The following is a 21,328-nucleotide window of genomic DNA, read 5'->3' as shown; positions in this document are numbered from 1 at the left end:
TCGGGCGACGACGTCTTGAGGTGAAGTCACGCGGCTGCTGCGTCGTCTCCTCTGAATCCTCGAGTCACCCCTCGAGGGCTGAAAACCGCATGGAAATGAGGGTATCGAAGGGGGCATCGGGGTTTTGCAAGATTACTGAGCCACACGAGAAAATTTCGCTGAAATCCCCTCCGATCCACTTCTGTCAAACGAGACGTGAGGATGAAAAAACACCGCTGTCGAATGAGGCCTTACCGCAACTAGCACAATGCAACCCGCGAGTCACCTAACCGGCGGAGGGCTAGAACCAACCTATCGGAGGTGGAGTGCCAAAGCCCACGAGGCCCAGCCTACGGACGGACGGACGGCGTGGCGGCCGAGCGAGCCGAACCGGGCATGCGGCACGCCGCCGCATTGGGCGCTGGTGCCCCACCCTCCTCTTCCCTTTCGTTCTCTGCAGAGTCAATGCCCTGGTCAAACCTCCGGGCGAGCATGTCTTCCTCCTAAGCTTCCGCCCCCTCTGCTCCCCGTGTCCCCCTGCCCCCTCCCCTTCCCTTCCCCCACCGGCATTCCCCTCCCCCGCCGCAGATCTCCTCCCCCGACCCACCATGGACGCCCCGCCCGCCACCTCCACCTCCGCCGCGGGATCGGCATCGGCGCCGCAGGACGCCGCCGCCGCCGCCGCCGCCGAGGCCACGCCGCGCCGCCCGGCGGGGCACCGCCGCGCGCAGTCGGAGATCCTCCTCGGGGCCTCCGCCCTCCCGGACGACCTCACCTTCGACGCCGACCTCGGCGTCGTCGGCGAGGGCTGCGGCGGCGGTGACGAGGATGACGAGGACGAGTACGAGGACGATGAGGAAGCCGGCGGCGGCGGCAGCGGGGGAAGCCGGATGTTCGAGATGTTCCTCCAGGCCGGGGGCAGGCTGTCCGAGCCGCTGGAGCCGTCGCCGTCGCCGTACCCGCAGCAGCCGTCGCCGCCGCCGCCCGCGCGGCCAAGGCACCAGCACAGCATGTCGATGGACGGCTCCACGTCCTTCGCGTCCGCCTCCTCCGGGGCGTCCGGGAGGCACGGCGCGGACGCCAAGAAGGCCATCTCCGACGCCAAGCTCGCCGAGCTCGCCCTCGTTGACCCCAAGCGCGCCAAGAGGTGAGGCTAGCCTCACGGCACAAGTGAACCGACTTCAGTTGCTATTTTCGGTCTTTAGGGATTCGCCCAGTAGGATATCGAATTGCGGCGGTTGACAGGGACAGGTTGCATGGATTTTCCTTCTTTGAAAAGGAGCAGCAACTCACAGGTAGTACAAAGTGTGAAAGGGGCGAAAGTCGTGGAATCTCGAATCATATGTTTTTCCAGAACAGTCGGCAATCATATGTGATCTTGCTGCTCCTTTTGGCCTGATTGATTGAAACAAAACATGCTGCTGAGGACTGTCTACGTATTTTGATAACAGACACCGCCAATAGTTGCAGTATAACCTAGGAGTACTATTCTAAACATATACTCCCTCTGTTCCTAAATACTTGTTGTTGGGGAGAACTAATCTATTTCTCCCCAACACCAAGTATTTAGGAACAGAGGGAGTACTATTAATCTTACTTCTTTGGTGTGATATGCATTTTAAAATATATGCTGGCGAATTGGTGATGTATGTGAGCACATCATTTTCGGGCATGAAGAACGACCTAACCCTTATAATTAGTTCATTTGTTAATTAAATCTCTCCCTATACGTGGATATGTATGTGTGATTAATTGCATTAGCTTCGTTGGAGGGAGGCCACATGAGAGCAGCGAGTTTCACCATTGTAATTTAGTAGTATAGTAGCCTTTTTCACCGATGATAATTTAGTACAAGTATTGCGGTGTATGCAAGTTAGTCTCTTAATATTAAGGGAATAACTTCTCAGTGTGTTTCTTTGCTAGAACAATCTGGATGTGTCTTTGTCATGTAATTTGACTCGACTCCAGTTATTTTGTTCCAATTATTTGGTGTTACTCATCGTGTATGCTTTTAGGGGTTAGTGCTTATTTCTTGGATTGTTTTTTCTTAACTTCTATTTTGTTGAAACATTTTAGGATCATGGCAAACCGCCAGTCAGCTGCTAGGTCAAAAGAAAGAAAGATGCGGTACATTGCCGAGCTTGAGAGGAAAGTACAATGTCTTCAAACAGAAGCAACTACATTATCAGCTCAGTTGTCCCTGTTACAGGTTAGTTATTGGGCTTTACCTTGTCTTAAATTCTTGCACATTGATATGTGTTAGATGGTTTAAACCTGGGTTTGGCTGAAAATTGCTACTAAATCTCAGGAATGGTCGCCAAAAATACTAAATGCTTAGGTATTCAAATGAATGCGTGCCTAATTGCCTATGCTATTTTAAGCATTTTATTAGAATTTCCAACCGCTGACACTGTTTATTTGTTCAGTTATTGAATGTTTTGCCAGTTTTATGAAATACCTTTTACGTCTGCATATGGTTACTAAATTTGTGGGTTTTTCGGCATGTTAACTCCCAACCACTACTTGTTAAATAAACCTGAAAATGACAGGCATATCCATATATCATACGTAAGGTTCTGAGTGAAGGTGAGAAGTAGAAAAAGGAAATTACAAGGTAGGGGTGTAAGAGAATATGAGCCCTTCAGCGGTAACGTGGCCACGTGCGCTTATCCATTGAATCTGTGTTCCAAATATTAAGATCATCAATGGCCTTCGGTACAGTCTTGACGATGACCAAAGGAAAGGATAGTGCTCCTGCTGGTGAGGTAGCATTCCACATTAGAGATCAGCGGAGTGAAAGTAGAGAGGTGGAGCTCGGTTGGGCCGCTGGGGAGACTAGAATCAACAAATAGGGAGAGACATGATCACCTTGACGTAGGCCATTCACAAATAGTACCAAATCCTCTGCCACACCATATGGACGTCTAACTAGTGAAATTATTGGATATGGTGCAGCCCCTATATCGACAACTTGTATTTCTGCATCTGTTTGTTTGAGCAGTCATTATTTATTTTAGTTCTGCAAATTGTTTATGTCTAACATATTATTACCAGGTGTAAATAATTATTTTAGTTTTTTTTTTGAAAACGAGGTTATACCCCTAGCCTCTGCATCGATTGATGCATATAGCCATGTAATTTTTTTTAGATCATGGAAGAATACTCTCCGCACCTTGAAGTGCACACAGCCCATTATTACAATGTTGAACAAGTCTTTGTTTAAAAAAGAGAAAATAAAATAAGCGCCAACGGATTGAGACTCATACTATTTTGTATTCTACTGATACATTCTGTAGATTTTCTAGTTATTCGAAGAACTTCCTCTTCGATTTTCCATGAGTGATGGGTTTTGTATTCTACAGATACATATTATTAATATATTTTTTCAATAAATCTTTGTTTAAAAAAAGTGACAAAAAGGTAAAAAGCAACAAAGGCCAACACACCGAGAACTCACAATTTGAATTCTACAGATACATATTGTTAATATACTGCAAATTTTGCAGTTATTCAAGGAACTTCTCTTTTTGGTTTTCCATGAGTGATGAGTTTTGTATTCTATAGATGCATATTGTTGTTATACTGCAGATTTTGTAGTTTTTCAAAGAACCCCCCCTTTGATTTTGCACGAGTGACGAGTATTGTATTCTATAGATACATATTGATAATATACTGTGATTTTGTAGTTATTCGAAGTACTTCCTCTTCGGTTTTCCTTGAGGGTAGAGTCTTGTATTGTACAGATACATATTGTTAACGCAGTGCAGATTTTGTAGTTACTCGAAGAACTTGCTCTTTGATTTCCATCAATAATGAGTCTTTGCCTATTTGTCTGTATGATGCAGAGAGATACCAGTGGTTTAACAAATGAAAATGGTGATTTGAAGCTGCAAGTGCAAACAATGGAGCAGCAGGTCAGGCTGCAGGATGGTAAGATTTTCTATGTATCACAAATTCGAAATTAATACAAAGATATTTTCTTGATGCTGTGCTCATTTTACCCCATGTTTCCCATAACAGCAAATAACTCGATGATATTCTGAATTCTACATGTCTACTTGCTCTTTACACAGAAAACGTTTGAGTTTGATAGTATTCGCTTGGATTTTGAGTCCTGATTTTTCTTGATCATCTAGAGATTCAACGACCATTGTTTGTCTTTTGCTATTCAATCTGCATCGCAGAGTTTACTTGTGTTTCATTTTTGGCTATGTTAACCTTGTTCCCTACCCTAGCATCTTTGGTAACTGTAAGTTTATAACTTTTCCTTGTTTACATGTAGCACTGAATGACAGACTGAGGGACGAGGTTCAGCAGCTGAAGATCGCAACAGGGCAGCTTAACGCCAACAATGGGAATCTGGGAAATCTCGGCGGTCTGTCCTCGTACGGACTCAATCCACAGATGAGCTACCAGCGAAGAAGCCAGATGCAACAATCTCTCCTGGCTGCTCAGCAACTCCAGCAGCTCCAGATCCACTCCCATCATCAGCAACAGCAGCAGCCCCAAATGCACCTGCAGCAGCAGCAACGTGTTGGCAGTGTCCGGCAGCAGCAGCAACAGCAGCAGCTGCAGTCGCAGCTGCGTCCGGAAGCACTGCCGTTTCCGGGAGACCTCAAGATGAAAGGAATTGCCATGACAGCCCATGTGCAGAACGCGGGCCCTTTGGACGGCCACGCAAGGAGCGAGCCGTGAGAAGCGGCCCAGGTACATGTCAGTCGCCAGTAATAATAGACTTGCGTTGTACTAGTGCCTGAGTCGAGTGGCTCATGCATAGGCTAGTGCAGTGTGTAGGTAGGTGCCTAGATGTCTGCAGCAGTCCTCTAGAATGTCGACCCCCATTCAGTCGCAAGTTTGTTGCAGAACTGATGAAAGCAGAGCGACTACTTTTTACCAGGCGGACCGAGTGTTCCATCTGGAATTAACCATAAAAAGTTGGTGCCCGAAACCTTTCTTGAATATGGTGCAAGGACAGAGAGACTGATACAAGCTGAAGCTGAACCATGTCGGCTTGGCGTCTGTGCCGGTCAGAGCAAATAAAATGCTTGGTGGAAACAAAATTCCTACTATAGGTGCATCTTATTTTTTCTGTTTTGTTTCCTTAGGGCAATTCAGGTCGACCGACGATTTTGTCTTTTTTGTTCGTTTGTGTCGGCCTGGCGGACATTGTGTCCGCTTCGCCTTTTGGGTTGGCGCATGTGCCCAACGCTGACCCGATCCATTTTTACCGACACGTGAAAAAATAATAATCAAGCATAATTAAACATTAAAAGCTAGTCATGAAATCTGGCCATGAAAGCTGGTTACATTATAAATGAAAAGAAAAAACCCTAGACGTCCTCGTCGGCGGCGGTGAGGTCGGGTTGCGCCGGAGCTGGGACGGGCTGTGCCGGCACAGGCAGTGCTGGTGTCGGCAGTGGCGCAGCACGGACGTGTTCATTCGTCACGCGCAGCGCCATCTTAGCACGTAGGTAGGCGGCCTCCTCCGAAAAAAGCACGGGGATAGCCGATGAGGGTGCTCTGGGCGAAGCCAGGCATAGCACGGGCGCGCTCGTGCGTCTGGCGCATCGCCTTCTTAGTCTGCAGGTAGGCGACCTCCTCTGGAAGCATCGTGCGGGCATAGACGACGAGGTTGTTGTCGTTGTCCATGGCTGTTGGGTCGTCGACGAGGAAACAAAGGGGTGGCGAGATGGGGAGAGGGGAGGGGAAGGGTTCTGGAAGCATATGGCCGAACCCCACCGCATGCTCGGATTAAAAAAGGCCGACCGCGGTCGCTGACGCGTGGGTCCGAGGAGGGTGCCCGTCATAAATAATGTTGACCGCGGTGGTTTGGGGCGGACACCAAGAAGACGCGCGCGCGTCCGCTTCGCGTCCATGTCGACGCACTTCAATCCCAAATTTGGGTCAAAAATGGGTCGGCGCGGACGCGGAGCGGATGTGTTTTGAAAATGGATCGGCGCGTTGAACCATTCATTTTGTCCACGCCGACCCAAACGATCATTCATTTTGTCCACGCCGATCCAAATGATCGGCGGCGGACGAAATGACTCGCCTCATTGGAGTTGCTCTTATTATTAATATTATGGCCTAGATTTTGCTCCTGTGTTTATGTCCTGTTCAGGACTTGGCAGATCTCTCTTTCAGCAAGATCGAATGATTGCAGACCCACATTTGCAGACTTTCAGTAAGAAAAGCTCAGGCGTGAAGATGAAGGCATGTCATTCGACCAAAGGGCAGCTGTGATGTCGTGAATCCATCATGGAACGTAATAAAATCGATCGATGTACACGTAAAAGAGGAAGAAAACTTGAGCAATCTACCAAAGCAACCAAAAGGCAGGGAGGGTACAAGAATAATGACACCATGTACCAATGTACAAATATGAATCAGAGCGTCCAGCTAATTAGGCTTAGCGACATCAGTCACTCCTGTTCCGTATCCTATACCGCAAAAGAATATATTTTTTTAACAGAGATCCTCAAATTTCGCCATCCGCCCAAGCTGCGAGGTGAGCCCGCTACTACAAGCAATGCCCGTCTGGTGATAGCTGCTCCAGATTAATTCTCTCTATGCGATCGCCGCCCTTCATGGACGGACGCGACGCAATGTAGGATGATGGGTGACGGATGGGTCAGTCGTCGTCGTCCTCGTAGTAGCGCTTGAACTCGAAGGCGGCGACGGCCATGATCCAGACGGCGACGAAGACGCCGTAGGAGACGATGTACGCGCTCACCTCCTTGGCGATGGTGAGGCCGAGGAAGACGTTGGCCATGGCCAGAAGGATCGCCACGCGCCCGATGTTGTGGTGGTACCAGTTCCAGAACCGGCGCACCTTGGACGTCTTGTCCGGCCGCGCCAGCACCGCCGTCACCTGTTCATCCATCAACCAACACAAGCAGGGGTGGTGAGCACTGAGCACAGCACACATCATCGTGGTTTCTCCCTCTCTCTCGCGAGAATGTTCGACCGACAGTACTATTCTGGGAGTCAACGAACGGAAGCATCTATTCTGATGGCAACAAATCACGGGGCATGTGGAAATTACACTCAACTAGCAAGTCAGATTCACAGTCAACATCTACTACAGTACTACGTAGGAATTAATAATAAGCTGGTAAAACTATTTGTTATTGTTGTTGTTGTTATTCGTTGTTCCAGGCTTGTGTTCCCATCCATCCCATACAGCACATGCCGTTCTGGCAACTCAAATGATAGATGACATACGCACATGTAGCCAGCCAGCCAGCCAGCCAAGGAACCGAAAGTGGACTCAGATCAGATTAGTCAGCAATTTCCGCACAACCACCGCCCCATGCTCTTAACATTAAGGTTAATCCAGTGAAAAAAGGATTAATTAAAGCTGATCTAATGAACGAGGCTCAGAATTAAGGATGAGAATTCGGTGCTGCGTACGTACCTGGAGGCATGCCATGGACAGGATGGAGATGCCGATGACCTTGTGCACCACGATGTTCTTGAGCCCGTCCCCGTTGAGCCGGAAGCCGAGGACGACCGCCGCGATGCCGATGAGGAAGCCCAGCCCCTGCACGGCGATGTGGCCGTAGAACCAGTACGGGTCCTGCCGCCGGAAGTAGCGCGCCACCATCATGCCCATCGGCAGCAGCACGCCCCAGCCCATCATGGACAGCAGCCCGTGCCACCTCTTCGCCGGGAACCCCGCGTCGTCCGACTCGCCGCCGGCGCTAGACGGCGACGCTGAACAGAAACCAACCCACAGATCCTCCTCGGTAAGTAAAAAATACAGTGTGTAGTGTGTACCTACTACCTACTGCTCAAGGAGAAAATTAATAATGGGCGTACATACCGGAGGCGAACTTGAAGGAGCGGGAGCCCATGTCGCGGTGCATCTGGATCGTGGAGTCGTCGGAGGAAGGGAGGCTGCCCTCGTATCCGACGGAGTAGATCAGGTACGGCTGCGGGCGGTCGGTGCTGAGCTCGAAGGCGAGGTAGAGCCGGCCGGACTTGGAGACGGCGACGGTCCGGTTCCTGACGAGGGTGAGGCGGCCGTCGTCCGGGGTGACGGCCTCCGGGCTCCTGCCCTGCAGGTAGTACTGCTTGGCGACGCCCTTGCCGCCCGACGACCAGCCGAGCATGGCGCTGCTGCCGACCATGCCCCCCTTGCCCGAGAACCCGACGGCCACGTAGGACCTCTTGTCCGGCGCCGACAGCACGAAGCTCCATTGGCTCGTCCCCGTGTTCTTGTACTGGAACCCGACGTGTCGGCACAAGCAAGCATTTCGGATCAGAGCCAGATCAGGCAGGGCCTAGCCTATCACACACCATAGCATAAAGACGACTAAAGAGGATCGATCTGCAGGCAGCGTACCCTGAGGATGAAGTCCTCGTCCTTCCAGAGGGTGATGCAGTGGAAGGCGTCGGAGTCGAAGGGGACGAGGCGGGCGACGGGGAGGTCCCCGTCGCACGAGTCCGACTTCTGGTGGCTCCCCGCGAAGCAGAAGCCGAGCAGGCAGAGCAGCGGCAGCAGCAGCCGCAGCCGCACCGAGGAAGAAGAAGAAGAAGAGGAAGCCCCCATTGTCGTCGCGTCAGTCGGCCGGTCGGTCTAATCCTCTCCTCCCCGAGCTTCCCGCTCCTATGTTGTGTTGTGTGTCTTTCTTGGGTTTGGCACCCTGTGGACGCGGAGGTCGGACAAGATTGGCGGTGCTTGGAAGGGAGGAAGTGGCCAAGGCTCCGCTGCCGGTGCTGCTGCTGCTGCTGGGGGCGGTTTGGCAGGTCAGAGGATGCTTGCTGCCCCGCTGCTGCCCTCCAATCGGATGGCGTAGCGATGTGCCAGTATGGAGTACATATATCCTCTCCCTCCCTCCAGAGTCCAGGCCTCTCAAGTTGCAGTGTCCTTGTGTGTACGTGGATATATATCGTGCTGTGTTTGTGATGGCACTGCTGGTGGTTAAGGTTTACCTACAGGAGGCGCACATGCATGACATGGTAGCAATCCTTGCACCGCAATTTGCAGCGGGTTTCCGCTTGATGATTACAGATGAGAAAACGAAGCTGACCTCCTATGTTTACCGCCGAAGTTACACTGCTGTCTGCTGGCTCCACGCTAAAGTCTTTACTTGGCACATCTCCCGTACACGGTACACCGTGGGGTCAGCAACTTGCTCCATTTCACCGCCCCATAGCCCCACAGACACTGTCATTGGGAGTGGGACCCAACCCACACACGATACCTACTAGTAGCACGCTTCTCAGTTAACCCCGATGAGAATGCCGTTGCTTGTGACCGCGCAACCAATGATGAAAAACGGCCAAAATAGAAGCCAATCCATCGGCAGGCGCCAGCATGTCGCTTGTCCTGTACACGGGCAGGGACAAAGCGAGAGCGCCACCACGCAGCCTGCTACGCGTATGCATGTGTATCGGCGTCCATCCAATCAGTGAGCTCGCTGGCTAGCCAGACCAGTAGCCAAGCAAAGCGGGCGGCGAGGAAGAGGAAAGCCGCGCGCGATCCGACCACCGGGGATGGGGCCCCGGCGGAACGGTGCGGTGGGCTGTGGCACGGGGAAAGGGCGGGGGCAGGCTGGTCCAGGTGATAACTGCGCCCGGGCACAGCTCATGGCTTTGGTTTGGCACTTTGGCTGGCTGCACGGGCCGATTAAACAACGGGGATGGAGATGCCGAGCGCACATGCGGCTCCTTTGCCAGTGTGGCGCACACCGATCCCGTCGGTTTCCAACGGCGCGGCCCTCGCTAGCCAGACCTTCCGTTGCTGGCGGCAGACCGGCCGTAGTGGTGCGCAAGTCGGAGCCTGGCCTCGATGCTTTGATCCTGGAGTGGAGGGATCTTGATGCCGTTCATTCGGGTCGAGTTTGTGTTGCGTATTTGAGCGTTGTGGTTTGTGTACATACAAGGGTGAACTAGATGATACCCTCCGTGTTGCTTCGGGAATCGATTGTTACACACATATACATGTTTTATTTTAATAAGATTTTAGACCACCTAGAGCCACACGTCTTAAATCCCTTCGAGACGGATGGCTCGGTCACTTACCGATAAAAAATGCAACCCATCCTATCGCCTTAAATCGATCTTAAATGTTTGAACTGACCGGCACCCCTCATATGCAACACAAATATGAAACATATATAGAGCGGTCCGAGCGTGATCAGGCGTTCTTCACATTGAAGCCGCACCATGCCGGTTCATCTCGACCCAACATATATTCATCCTCATCTGCTCCCACGGCCAAACCCTAGCCCCCGTCTACCCCCAAGATCACTTTCGACGAGCTTTGGCTTTCTTCGACATGAGGGGCAGCGGATCTGAGTACTCCGTCAGCCGATCTGTCAATTGGGACAACATCCTAATCAAGCCCGAGGAGGACATGGCCGTCCGCATTACGCTTTCGCCGTGCCTGGGAGGAGAATGCCGACAATGGTCAGACTCGATCCGTTGGGAATCCATCGCCTCCACCCAAATGTCGCATGGATCCAGCGCATCGTCGCTGCCTTGCCGGAGGCGATGCGCTGCGTGTGGCATCTGAACGCCATGGCGAACGCATCTCCCCTAAGTAGGCATGCCAAGGACGATGACATGTGTGGCCCGTCCACTGAGTGTATGGTGCTTTGTGGTCACCGTGAGAGGTAGAGGGAACGGGAGGCCGCAACAACTAAACATTGCTGAGTGAAGTCGCACTCTCCGGTGCCTTCGTGGATGGCCTGCAACCCCGGGCGGCTCAGCCGCGTCGTGGTGGACATTTTGGAACAGGATGGATACATTGTCGACCTCTCATCGACCGACACCGTGAAGGGTCCAGACTCCGATGAGGAAGAGTTGGGCATGAGACATGGCAGCGCCTCGAGTCCCATGAGCCGTTGCATGTCCCATGTCCTACTCCACCTCGTCGGTAATCAGAGCAGCACTTCGAGGTGTGTAGCCAACCGCCGGACATGATTACGATGTAGGCAGATGAGCTCCGCTTAGATGGATTTGAGCTTCCAAAATTTTGGTATCCGGTTGTGCAAGATATTATCTGAGCATGCCCGGTCACTGTCCGCGGACACGGGCGTTTGAACGGAAGGATTGAGTGTATCCGGATGTAGACGCTCTTATTGTGTGAAATGCAAATATTTAGATTAATAATGCACGAAACAAATTAAAAAATAATTATTGAATATAAGTAGAGTACTAGAATGAAAATATCTTTCCATGCATAGTTGTTGTGCTTGGTCTTTTGAAAGCACATATGCTTCCTTGGTGGTTTTGATAATTAATGACAACATACATTATCTTTTGGACTAATAGTTTCGTCTATTATATCATAGGAAAGTCCAAAGATTGGAATGGCTAGGAGATTGTGAGAAGAGCCCTTGGAAGCAAAGGAATCTTATTGGCAAAATCTTCAAGACTCTACATTTTGTGTTATGTGAGCAATCACAATTAAGTCCATAGGAAAGCCAATAATATTAAAAGGGGATGAGGTACTGATGATGATCTCGTTGGTCAAGTGCTTAGAGATATTCCACCGAAAGCCTCAACCAAATTCTCATAAAAGATTCGGTCCAAAACCTTAAACTACCCAAATCAGTGAAACCAAGATTTCCACTTTGGTCTCACCGAGTTAGCCCCAGACGGAGCCTATGACAAACCCTAGCACCTCCGTAGAACCAAGACTGAGTTCGGTGAAACCGAAAAGCAATGATCAACTTGCTGGAGCCGAGATTTTGAGTTTTGGAATTTCTGAGATTTCATTTTCGGAACTTCCAAGTACTTTGTCGAATCGGTCTCACCGTGATGTTTCATTCGGTCTCACCGAAATCCAAAAGTTGGGACATTTTGCACTAGTCGGTTGCACCGAGTTTTTACTTTGGTGTCACCGAGTTGAGAAATAATGTTGTAACGGTTGGACATTTGGAGACGACTATATATACCCCCCAAAACCCTCTCATTCGTAGAGAGAGCGATCAAAACACATCTACACTTCCACCATTCATTTTCTGAGAGAGAATTACCTACTCATGTGTGGAGATCAAGATATTCCATTCCTACCATATGAATCTTGATTTCTAGCCTCCTCAACTTGCTTTCGAGTCAATCATCCTCTTCCACGAAGACAAATTCTATGAGAGAGTGATTGATTGTTGAGGAGACTATCTTTTGAAGCACAAGAGTAAGGAGTTCATCATCCTTACACGATCTATTACCTTTTGGAGAGTGGTGTCTCCTAGATTGGTTAGGTGTCGCTTGGGAGCCTCCAAATTGTGTGGAGTTGAACCAAGAAGTTTGTAAGGGCAAGGAGATCGCCTACTTCGTAAAGATCTACCCCGAGTGAGGCTAGTCCTTCGTAGACCTAAGCCATGATGGAATAGACAAGGTTGATTCTTCGTGGACCCTTCGTGGACTCGCACAACCGTTACCCTTTTTCGGTTGAAGTCTCCATCAACGTGGACTACGATGGCACCACATATCGGAACCACGCCAAAAATCTTTGTGTCTTCATTGAGTTTGATCTTCCAACTTTACAATCCTTTATGTTTCTTGCAAATGCATGATATTTACGTTCTGTTACTTTATCTGTAGATATACATGTGTAGGAACTATTGTATGCAACTTAACTTGTGCAAAAATCTGCCAAAACTGAAGCAAATTAAAAACTCCTCATATATCTTGTCAAGTGTCTATTCACCCCCTTTATATGGCACTTCTCGATCCCTCAATTGGTATGAGAGCATTGGTCTCTATTGCTTTGGTTTAATCACTATTTGAGTAAGCTGAATGTGTCTACTTTGGGGAGTATTAGATGTAGAGTGCCTACTCTCAGTGGGGAGTACTATAATGATTGGAGAGATGAAATACTTGATATACTTGATGAATTTAACTTGAGGAAGTATGTTCATACTGCATATGCATCTCCCATTGATCCCTTACATTCCACTCACGAGGAAGAAATTGACATGCTTAGTGATCTTAGGACCATCAATATAATCATTAGATGATTACCAAAATCGTTCTCAACTCCATGTAAAACTCTAGTTATGCTTACACTTTGTGGAAATATTTGGAAAAGAGAAACCCAAATTTCTCTTTAAAGAATCTTAATGTTGTTCTGCATAAAACTATTGCATTCCACAAGATGAAGCCTACTGATCCCAAGTTTGATGGATGACTTTTTGAACTTCATGATCTTATGAGTGCTAAAGGAGATGTCAGAACTATCAACAATATCATTATAGAAGTCATCCGGATTCATAACCTTGAGCGTTGTCATGATCACAACTCTAATGACTCACTTGATCTTTGCAACAACGGTATCCCAATTGATGATGACAATGTGTAACGTGGCTACTCTAATGAATATGAGTAATTTGACGTTGAATTTGAGAAGACTACAAAGAATTTTAGTCTCATGGTGAATTTCAAGGACTATATGTCCGGAGTAAAGGAATGGATTCTTGATAGTGGATGCACCGTTCACATGATCGGATATAGGGACATGTTTCATGAGATCACACCAAACGATGGACCATGCAGGTACGTAACTTTTGGAAACAACTCCAAGGGTAAGTTACTTGACCTTGGTAAGGTGTCCATATCTCATGATAGCTCCATTCAAAATGTCATGCTCATTCAATATCTTGGTTACAAACTTCTTTCCGTATCTAGACTTGCCAACTTCAATTTTAATGTGTTATTTACTAAAGTAGATTGCCAAGAGTTTAGTCAATAGAATCATAACATAATCTTTACCGGATTTTGTAGAGGTGATCTATACGTTGTTGATTTCGGAGCCCGACCTCACACTTGTCTTATTGCAATATCTTCTAAAGGTCGGTTATGGCATAGAAGGCTAGGACATATTGGTACGCGAAATCTAGACAAGCTTATCAAACGTGATTATATATTTGGTGTTAAAGATGTTATCTTTGACAAAGATAGACTTTATAGTGTGAGGGAGTCCGGGACTAAGGGGTCCTCGGGCCGCCAGTCTATGTCTTATGGGCCGGATAGGTGGGTCGCTGTGTGACTATTACTAGAAGGCCGAGCTATAAGGCGACTCAATGTTCAGGAAGGAATCCTATGGTGCCTTGGTGTGTCCTCCAAGTCAACATGGTAGAATCGACATGTTTATTCCCCGATGGCAACCGACTGTGTGTAACCCTAGGTATCCCTAGTGTTTATATAAACCAAAGGGTTTAGCTCGTAGAGGAGGAGAATCATTATCCTACTCATCTAGGGTTTAGTTCATGTGATGTTCTGGTAGATCGACTTTGTAATTATCATATACACATCAATATAATCAAGCAGGATGTAGGGTTTTACCTCTTCGAGAGGGCCTGAACCTGGGTAAATACTGTCCATGTGTTTCCTATTCTCTATTGGTCCAAGATCCACAGCTCGGGACCCCCTACCCGAGATCCGTCAGTTTTGACACTACATTGGTGCTTTCATTGAGAGTTCCGTTGTGGGATCGCCAAAGGATCAATGGCTCGCTTAGTCATGAGCGATAGCATCCACACTGGGGATGTCTTCGTACCCGGCTAGCTCTTTGCGTTCGGCAGCATTGTTGTGCATGCCAATGTGGCCGGCCACCTCGACCAGATCGTCAGCTTCGCCCTAGAGTAGAAGATAAGGTTTGGTAACCTAGAGTACATCATCGACGCCCGAGTCTATCTGGTCCTTACGGGGCTCTCGGCCTCGCCCGATGAGCATGGAAATCCCGAAGCTTTAACTTTGGGCCTCCTGTTGACCCCTTCGTCAGGTCGATTCTTACCTCGGGTCCATATTTGAGCTCGGATCCGATCATAGCATTCGAAGACGAGGGGTTAGCCTTGGCCGAGCACGCTCCCCGTGCTGACGCACCGGAGGTAAACTACGAAAGTCTCCGAAAGACTAATCCGGCCGAGCTCCCGCTATTGAACGAGACGCTGGCCCGGATCCACACAATGAACATTGCGGATGACCCATCCTCGAGCTACACTCGGATCGGCCTTGAGGCAGGCCATGGGGAATTTTACGTCCCACCCACAACCCACTTGGTAGACACTATAGAATATTTAACCGATATGCTCGGTTACACTTCTCAGGAGGCCGAGGACGTGGAAGAATATGTCGATGCCACCCCCTCCTACCGCTGGAATGTGGACAACCATCTCCACCTATGCTGTCTACATGGTGGACAACCCTAATGATAAGGGAAACGACACCACGAGGAGGAATAATGACAACACCCCCAGAAAGAATGGCGACAAGCCCGACGAGGAGCCGCCCAAGCGCCAATGTTAGTGCAAATGATCCAAGGGGCGCAAGGGTAGGGAAAGAAACACGGGCACCGGAGGAAACGATACCCTCGACAATCTGGAAGACATCGACGACTGATGACCCACAAGTATAGGGGATCAGTCGTCGTCCTTTCGATAAGTAAGAGTGTTGGACCCAACGAGGAGCTGAAGGAAATGGCAAGCGGTTTTCAGCATGGTATTCTCTGCAAGTGTTGTAAGAAACATTGATAGATAGTTTTTTTAGCAAGATCATTCATAACAAGTGACAAGTAACAATAGTAGCAAAGGTGCAACAAGGTAGACGAATCCTTTTTGTAGCAAAGGACATGCCTGAAAGTAATCTTATATTAAGCAAGCGCTCCCGAGGACACATGGGAATTTCTGTCCAGTCATGTTTATCATTTTGAGTTGATTCACGTTCACTACTTTGATAATTTGATATGTGGGTGGACCGGTGCTAAGGTGTTGTTCTTAGTTGAACAAACAAACAACTTAAGATTACCATCTCTTGCAAGCATCCGCAACTACGAAACAAGAATTAAGATAAATCTAACCATAGTTTAAACGTGTGGATAAAAATCAGCCCCTAATGAAGCAATGCATAAACTCGGGTTTAAGCTTCTGCCACCCTTACAACTCATCATCTACTTGTTACTCCACAATGACTTCCCTTAGGCTCATAACATGGTGAAGTCTCATGTAGTCGACATTCACATGACACCACTAAGAGAAGTAATAACATACATATCATCAAAATATCGAATGAATATCAACTTTAGATGATTACTTATAACAAGACTTCTCCCATGTCCCCAGGAACAATAGTTACTACTCACACCCCATCAACATGTTAAAGATCAGAGGTGTAATAGTAATTATTAAGGATCTGAACAATATATGTTCCACCAAGTAATACAACACGCATCAACTACAAGATGTAATCAACACAACTAGTAACCCACATGTACCACGCTGAGGTTTTGAGACTAAGATTGAATACAAGAGATGAACTAGGGTTGGAGATGACATGGTGGTCGTGAAGATTTTTATTAAGAATTGTCCTACCATGAAGGAGGAAGCGTTGGTGACAACGATGGCTTCGATTCCCCCCTCGCGGAGGGGAATTCCCCCAGCAGAATCACTCTGCCGGAGAGCGAAAGGGCATCTGCCTAGGTTTCCACCTCAAGACGGCGACGCTTCATCTCGAAAGGTTGCTTATTATTTTTCTAGGTCAAAACACACCATATAGGATAGGAGAGGCATCAGAGGGATGATACGTCTCCAACGTATCTATAATTTTTGTTTGTTCCATGCTATTATATTATCTGTATTGGATGTTTATACGCATTAATATGCTATTTTATATTATTTTTGGGACTAACCTATTAATCTAGAGCCTAGTGCTAGTTTTTGTTTTTTTCCATGTTTTTGAGTATTGCAAATAAGGATTATTAAATGGAGTCCAAACGGAATAAAATCTCTGGAATGATTTTTCTTGGACCAGAAGATACGTGCCAGACTTGGAGAAGGGGGCAGGAGAACTACCGGGAGGCGATAAGCCTACAAGGAGCGCCCTAGGGGGGCGCCCCTTGGCTTGTGCCCCCCCTGCAGCTCTCACAAACCTAATCCTTGGCCTATAAATTCCCAAATATTCCCCCAATACCAGAACGAGCCAGCAAAATACTGTTCCACCGCCGGGAGCCTCTGTTCCCGTGAGATCCAATCTGGGAGACTTTTTCGGTAATCTGCCGGAGAGGGAATTGATCACAGAGGGTATCTACGTCAACTCTATTACCCCTTCGATGATGCGTGAGTAGACCACCACAAACCTACGGGCCCATAGCTAGTATCTAGATGGCTTCTTCACTCTATTTTTTCTTCATGATATTCATGGAGATCTATCCGATGTTATACTCTTTTGCGTCGTGTTTGTCGAGATCCAATGAATTATGGGTTTATTTTCAGATTATCTATGAATATTATTTGAATATTCTCTGAATTCTTGTATGCATGATCTCATATCCTAGCAAGTCTCTTCGAGTTATTGGTTTGATTTCGCCAACTAGATTGGTAATTCTTTCAATGGGAGAAGTGCTTAGTTTTGGGTTCAACTTGCTGTCCTCACCCACTGACAAAGTAGGGGTAGCGAGGCACATATTGCATTGTTGCCATCGAGGATAAAAAGATGGGATTTTCATCATGTTGCTTGAGTTTATCCCTCTACATCATTTCATCTTACCTAACGCGGTACTCTGTTCTTCATGAACTTAATACTCTAGATGCAGGCAGGAGTCGGTCGATGTGTGGAGTAATAGTAGTAGATGCATAATCATTTTAGTCTACTTGACACAGACGTGATGCCTATATGCATAATCATTGCCTTAGATATCTTCATAATTATTCACTTTTCTATCAATTGCTCGATAGTAATTTGTTCATCCACCGTATTATTTACCTTCATGAGAGAAGCCTCTAGTGAAACCTATGCCCCCGGGTCTATTTTCCATATTATATTTTCAGATCTATAAACCAAAAATACCAAAAATATATTGCTGACATTTATTTACTTTTGTTTTACTTGTTGTTTTCGCAATCTTTTATACCTATCTCTATGAGATCTCATCCTTGCAAATAAGCGTGAAGGGATTGACAACCCCTTTGTTGCGTTGGGTGCAAGTGTTTGATTGTTTGTGTAGGTGATAATATTGGGGCCTTGCTTCTTCCTCCTACTGGATTGATACCTTGGTTCTCAACAAACTGAGGGAAATACTTATCTACTTTGCTGCATCACCCTTTCCTATTCAAGGGAAAACCAACGCAAGCTAAAGAAGTAGCAAGAGGAATTTCTGGTGCCGTTGCCAGGGAGGATACATAGCAAGATTTAGCGTACCAAGTGCCCATCACAAACTCATCTCTTGCATTTACATTATTTTCCTTTTGCCTCTAGTTTTCATGTTCCTCACTTCAAAAAAATTGACGTTTCATTTCCCTTTTTTGCCCGTTTGCCTATTTGCTCGTGTTGCCATGTGCCTTCTATTTGCTTGCATCCTGGCTTGCTAAAAATCTATTGATATGGATCCTCATCCACTTGCTAATATTTTCAAAAGGCCAAATTTTGATGAACCAATTGCTAGTGAGTTGAGTGTACTTGATTATCTCTATGAAGTTTTGTTTTAAAATCATGAATCTCAAAATTTTGATGAAGTGTTGAAAGAAGAAATTTATGAAGTGATTCATGATAGCTCCTTGATTGAAAAACATGATTACAATGACGTTACTATAAATTCTATTAATTTCAATTAATGATATGCCAAAATACAAGCTTGGGGATGATAATTTTGTCATGTCCACTACCCATTGTAATGATCATGATTGGGGTGACGCTTCTTATTATCTTGAAAATTTATTTAATGCTCATGATGAATATGTTATTGATAATAAGGTTTGCAATAGTATCGAAAGTGGGCTTGGAAGAGTGTCAACTTTAGGTAAAAAGAATCCCACGTATTTGGAGGGTGTTCAATCTTATGATTATTTTGAGAAAAGTTGGTTTGGAGAGGTCATGACTTTTGTTAATGTTAATCCCACTACCTTGGAAGATTGTGAGACTTTTATGCAGGTGGATCATGAAAATAATGCTTTATGTGATAGTTACATTGTTGAATTTATTCATGATACTATTGAAAATTACTATGAGAGAGGAACATATGCTTTTACATATTGTAATAATATCAAGTTTCTTCTCTATGTGTTGGAAATTTTGAAGTTACACTTGTTTTGCCTTCCTATGCTAATTGATTCTTGTTCCCAAATTTTTTTTGCTCACAAAATCCCTATGCATAGGAAGTGGGTTAGACTTAAATATGCTTTCCATGTGATTCATGATGCTCTCTTTATGTTTCAGTTCTTTACCTTTTTGCGAGCATCATTGAAATCGTTATGCCTAGCTAGGGGCGTTAAACAATAGCGCTTGTTGGGAGGCAACCTAATTTTATTTGTATGCTTTTGTTTTTTTGCTTCTATTTTTGAGTGATTCACACATTATAACCTCTGTAGTACTTGTTTTTTTTGTTTTAATTAGTGTTTGAGCCAAGTAAGACCTTTGGGATGGTCTACAGTGTTTGCAAGTTGATTTTGGTGAAAAACCAAAACTTTCACTCTCAGTCCAGGAATTTTGTAAATTCAGTGGAACGTGATTTTGGTCTGAAATTTCTACACAAGATTGATATAGAAATTTCCCCGATTGTCCTATTTTTTTAGAATTTTTGGAGTTACAGAATCCGAAGTTTATAGATTGCTACAGATTGTTCTGTTTTTGACAGATTCTGTTTTCTTTGTGCTGTTTGCATATTTTGATGAATCTATGGGTTGTATCGGGGGGTATGAACCATGAAGAAGTTGGAATATAGTAAATATTAAACCAATATAAATAAATAATGAGTTCACAACAGTACCTAAAGTGGTGATTTCTTTTTCTTATACTAACGGATCTCATGAGTTTTGTGTTGAGTTTTGTGTTGTGAAGTTTTCAAGTTTTGGGTAAAGATTTGATGGACTATGGAATAAGGAGTGGCAAGAGCCTAATCTTGGGGATTCCCAAGGCACCCAAAGCCATATTCAAGTATATCAAAGAGCCTAAGCTTGGGGATGCCCCGGAAGGCATCCCCTCTTTCGTCTTCAATCCATCGGTAAATTTACTTGAGGCTATATTTTTATTCACCACATAATATGTGTTTTGCTTGGAGCATCTTGTATGATAAGATTCTTTACTTTTTAGTTTTCCACAATCATCCTTGCTACACACATCTTTTGAGAGAGACACAGTGAATCGTGAATTTATTAGAATACTCTATGTGCTTCACTTATATCTTGTGAGTTAGGCAATGTTGCTCTAGTGCTTCACTTATATCTTTTAGAGCACGTCGATGTTTTATTTAATAGAAATTATTAAGCTCTCGTACCTCACTTATATTATTTTTAGAGTCTTTAAACAACATGGTAATTGGTTTAGGTTATGAATTTAGTCCTAATATAATGGGCATCCAAGAGGGATATAATAAAAACTTTCATATAAAGTGCATTGAATATGATGAGAAGTTTGATTCCTTGCATATAGTTTTGAGATATGAAGATGGTAATATGAGAGTCATGCTAGTAAGTAATTGTGAATTGGTAGAAATACTTGTGTTAAAGCTTTTGATTCCCGTAGCATGCGCGTATGGTGAACCGTTATGTGATGAAGTGGGGGCATGATTTGTTTAATGATTGTCAACCTTTGTGTGGAGGTCGGGATCGCGCGATGGTTAACTCCTACCAACCCTTCTCCTAGGAGCATGCATCTAATACTTTGCTTTGATAACTAATAGGCTTTTGCAATAAGTATGTGAGTTCTTTATGACTAATGTTGAGTTCATGGATTATCCGCACTCTCACCCTTCCACCTTTGCTAGCCTCTCTAGTACCGCGCAACTTTCGCTGGTACATTAAACCCACCTTCCTCAAAACAGCCACCATATACTTTCCTCAAAACGGCCACCATACCTACCTATTATGACATTTTCATAGCCATTCTGAGATATATTGCCATGCAACACCACCGTCCCGTTTTTTTTATGACACGCACCATCATTGTCATATTGCTTTGCATGATCCTAAGATAGCTAGCATGATGTTTTCATGGCTTGTCCGTTTTTTTGTCATTGCTATGCTAGATCACTGCACATCCCTGCACACCATTGGGGGCATTCATATAGAGTCATATTTTATTTTAGATATCGAGTTGTAATCTTTGAGTTGTAAGTAAATAAAAGTGTGTTTATTTGCATTATTAGAGCATTGTCCCGTGTGAGAAAAGGATGATGGAAGCTATGATTCCCTCACAAGTTGGGATGAGCCTCCGAACTTAAAAAAAAATAAAAGATGCCAAAGAAGCCCCCCCCCCAAAACAGGCCAAATAAGCCCACCAAAAAAATTAGAGAAAGAGAGAAGGGACAATGCTACTATCTTTTTCCACACTTGTGCTTCAAACTAGCACCATGTTCTTCATAGAGAGTCTCCTATTTTGTCACTTTCATATAACTAGTGGAATATCA

General features: G+C 46.0%; 2 protein-coding genes across 2 annotated transcripts; one reads left to right on the top strand and one right to left on the bottom strand.

Annotated features, from left to right (window-relative positions):
* Window positions 1-470: 470 nt before the first annotated feature.
* LOC123427115 (transcription factor RF2a-like) lies at window positions 471-5,048 on the top strand. The gene is made up of 4 exons (XM_045111071.1): window positions 471-1,126; window positions 2,056-2,188; window positions 3,825-3,909; window positions 4,262-5,048. The coding sequence occupies exons 1-4, from the start codon at window positions 588-590 to the stop codon at window positions 4,672-4,674; spliced, it is 1,170 nt and encodes a 389-aa protein (XP_044967006.1). The 5' UTR covers window positions 471-587; the 3' UTR covers window positions 4,675-5,048.
* A 1,226-nt stretch (window positions 5,049-6,274) lies between these two features.
* Window positions 6,275-8,875, bottom strand: LOC123427114 (cytochrome b561 and DOMON domain-containing protein At3g07570-like). The gene is made up of 4 exons (XM_045111070.1): window positions 8,327-8,875; window positions 7,805-8,204; window positions 7,397-7,695; window positions 6,275-6,850 (listed from the first exon to the last, which is right to left on the bottom strand). Exons 1-4 carry the CDS (start codon window positions 8,531-8,533, stop codon window positions 6,611-6,613), a joined length of 1,146 nt encoding a protein of 381 aa, XP_044967005.1. The 5' UTR covers window positions 8,534-8,875; the 3' UTR covers window positions 6,275-6,610.
* Window positions 8,876-21,328: the final 12,453 nt, after the last annotated feature.

Source organism: Hordeum vulgare, chromosome 2H (genome assembly GCF_904849725.1).
Source record: "Hordeum vulgare subsp. vulgare chromosome 2H, MorexV3_pseudomolecules_assembly, whole genome shotgun sequence".
In the NCBI taxonomy this organism is placed as follows: Eukaryota; Viridiplantae; Streptophyta; class Magnoliopsida; order Poales; family Poaceae; genus Hordeum; species Hordeum vulgare.
The sequence above is the reverse complement of the archived record's forward strand: the minus strand, read 5'-3'. Positions and strand labels throughout refer to the sequence as shown.

Excerpts from the sequence above, each read along its gene's own strand:
- LOC123427115 (XM_045111071.1), top strand. The coding sequence starts at position 588 with ATGGACGCCCCGCCCGCCACCTCCACCTCCGCCGCGGGATCGGCATCG. Across the intron at positions 1,127-2,055 it reads GACCCCAAGCGCGCCAAGAG|GATCATGGCAAACCGCCAGT; the intron begins GTGAGGCTAGCC and ends GAAACATTTTAG. Across the intron at positions 3,910-4,261 it reads GCAGGTCAGGCTGCAGGATG|CACTGAATGACAGACTGAGG; the intron begins GTAAGATTTTCT and ends GTTTACATGTAG.
- LOC123427114 (XM_045111070.1), bottom strand. The coding sequence starts at position 8,533 with ATGGGGGCTTCCTCTTCTTCTTCTTCTTCCTCGGTGCGGCTGCGGCTG. Across the intron at positions 7,696-7,804 it reads CTCCTTCAAGTTCGCCTCCG|CGTCGCCGTCTAGCGCCGGC; the intron begins GTATGTACGCCC and ends GTTTCTGTTCAG. Across the intron at positions 6,851-7,396 it reads TGTCCATGGCATGCCTCCAG|GTGACGGCGGTGCTGGCGCG; the intron begins GTACGTACGCAG and ends ATGGATGAACAG.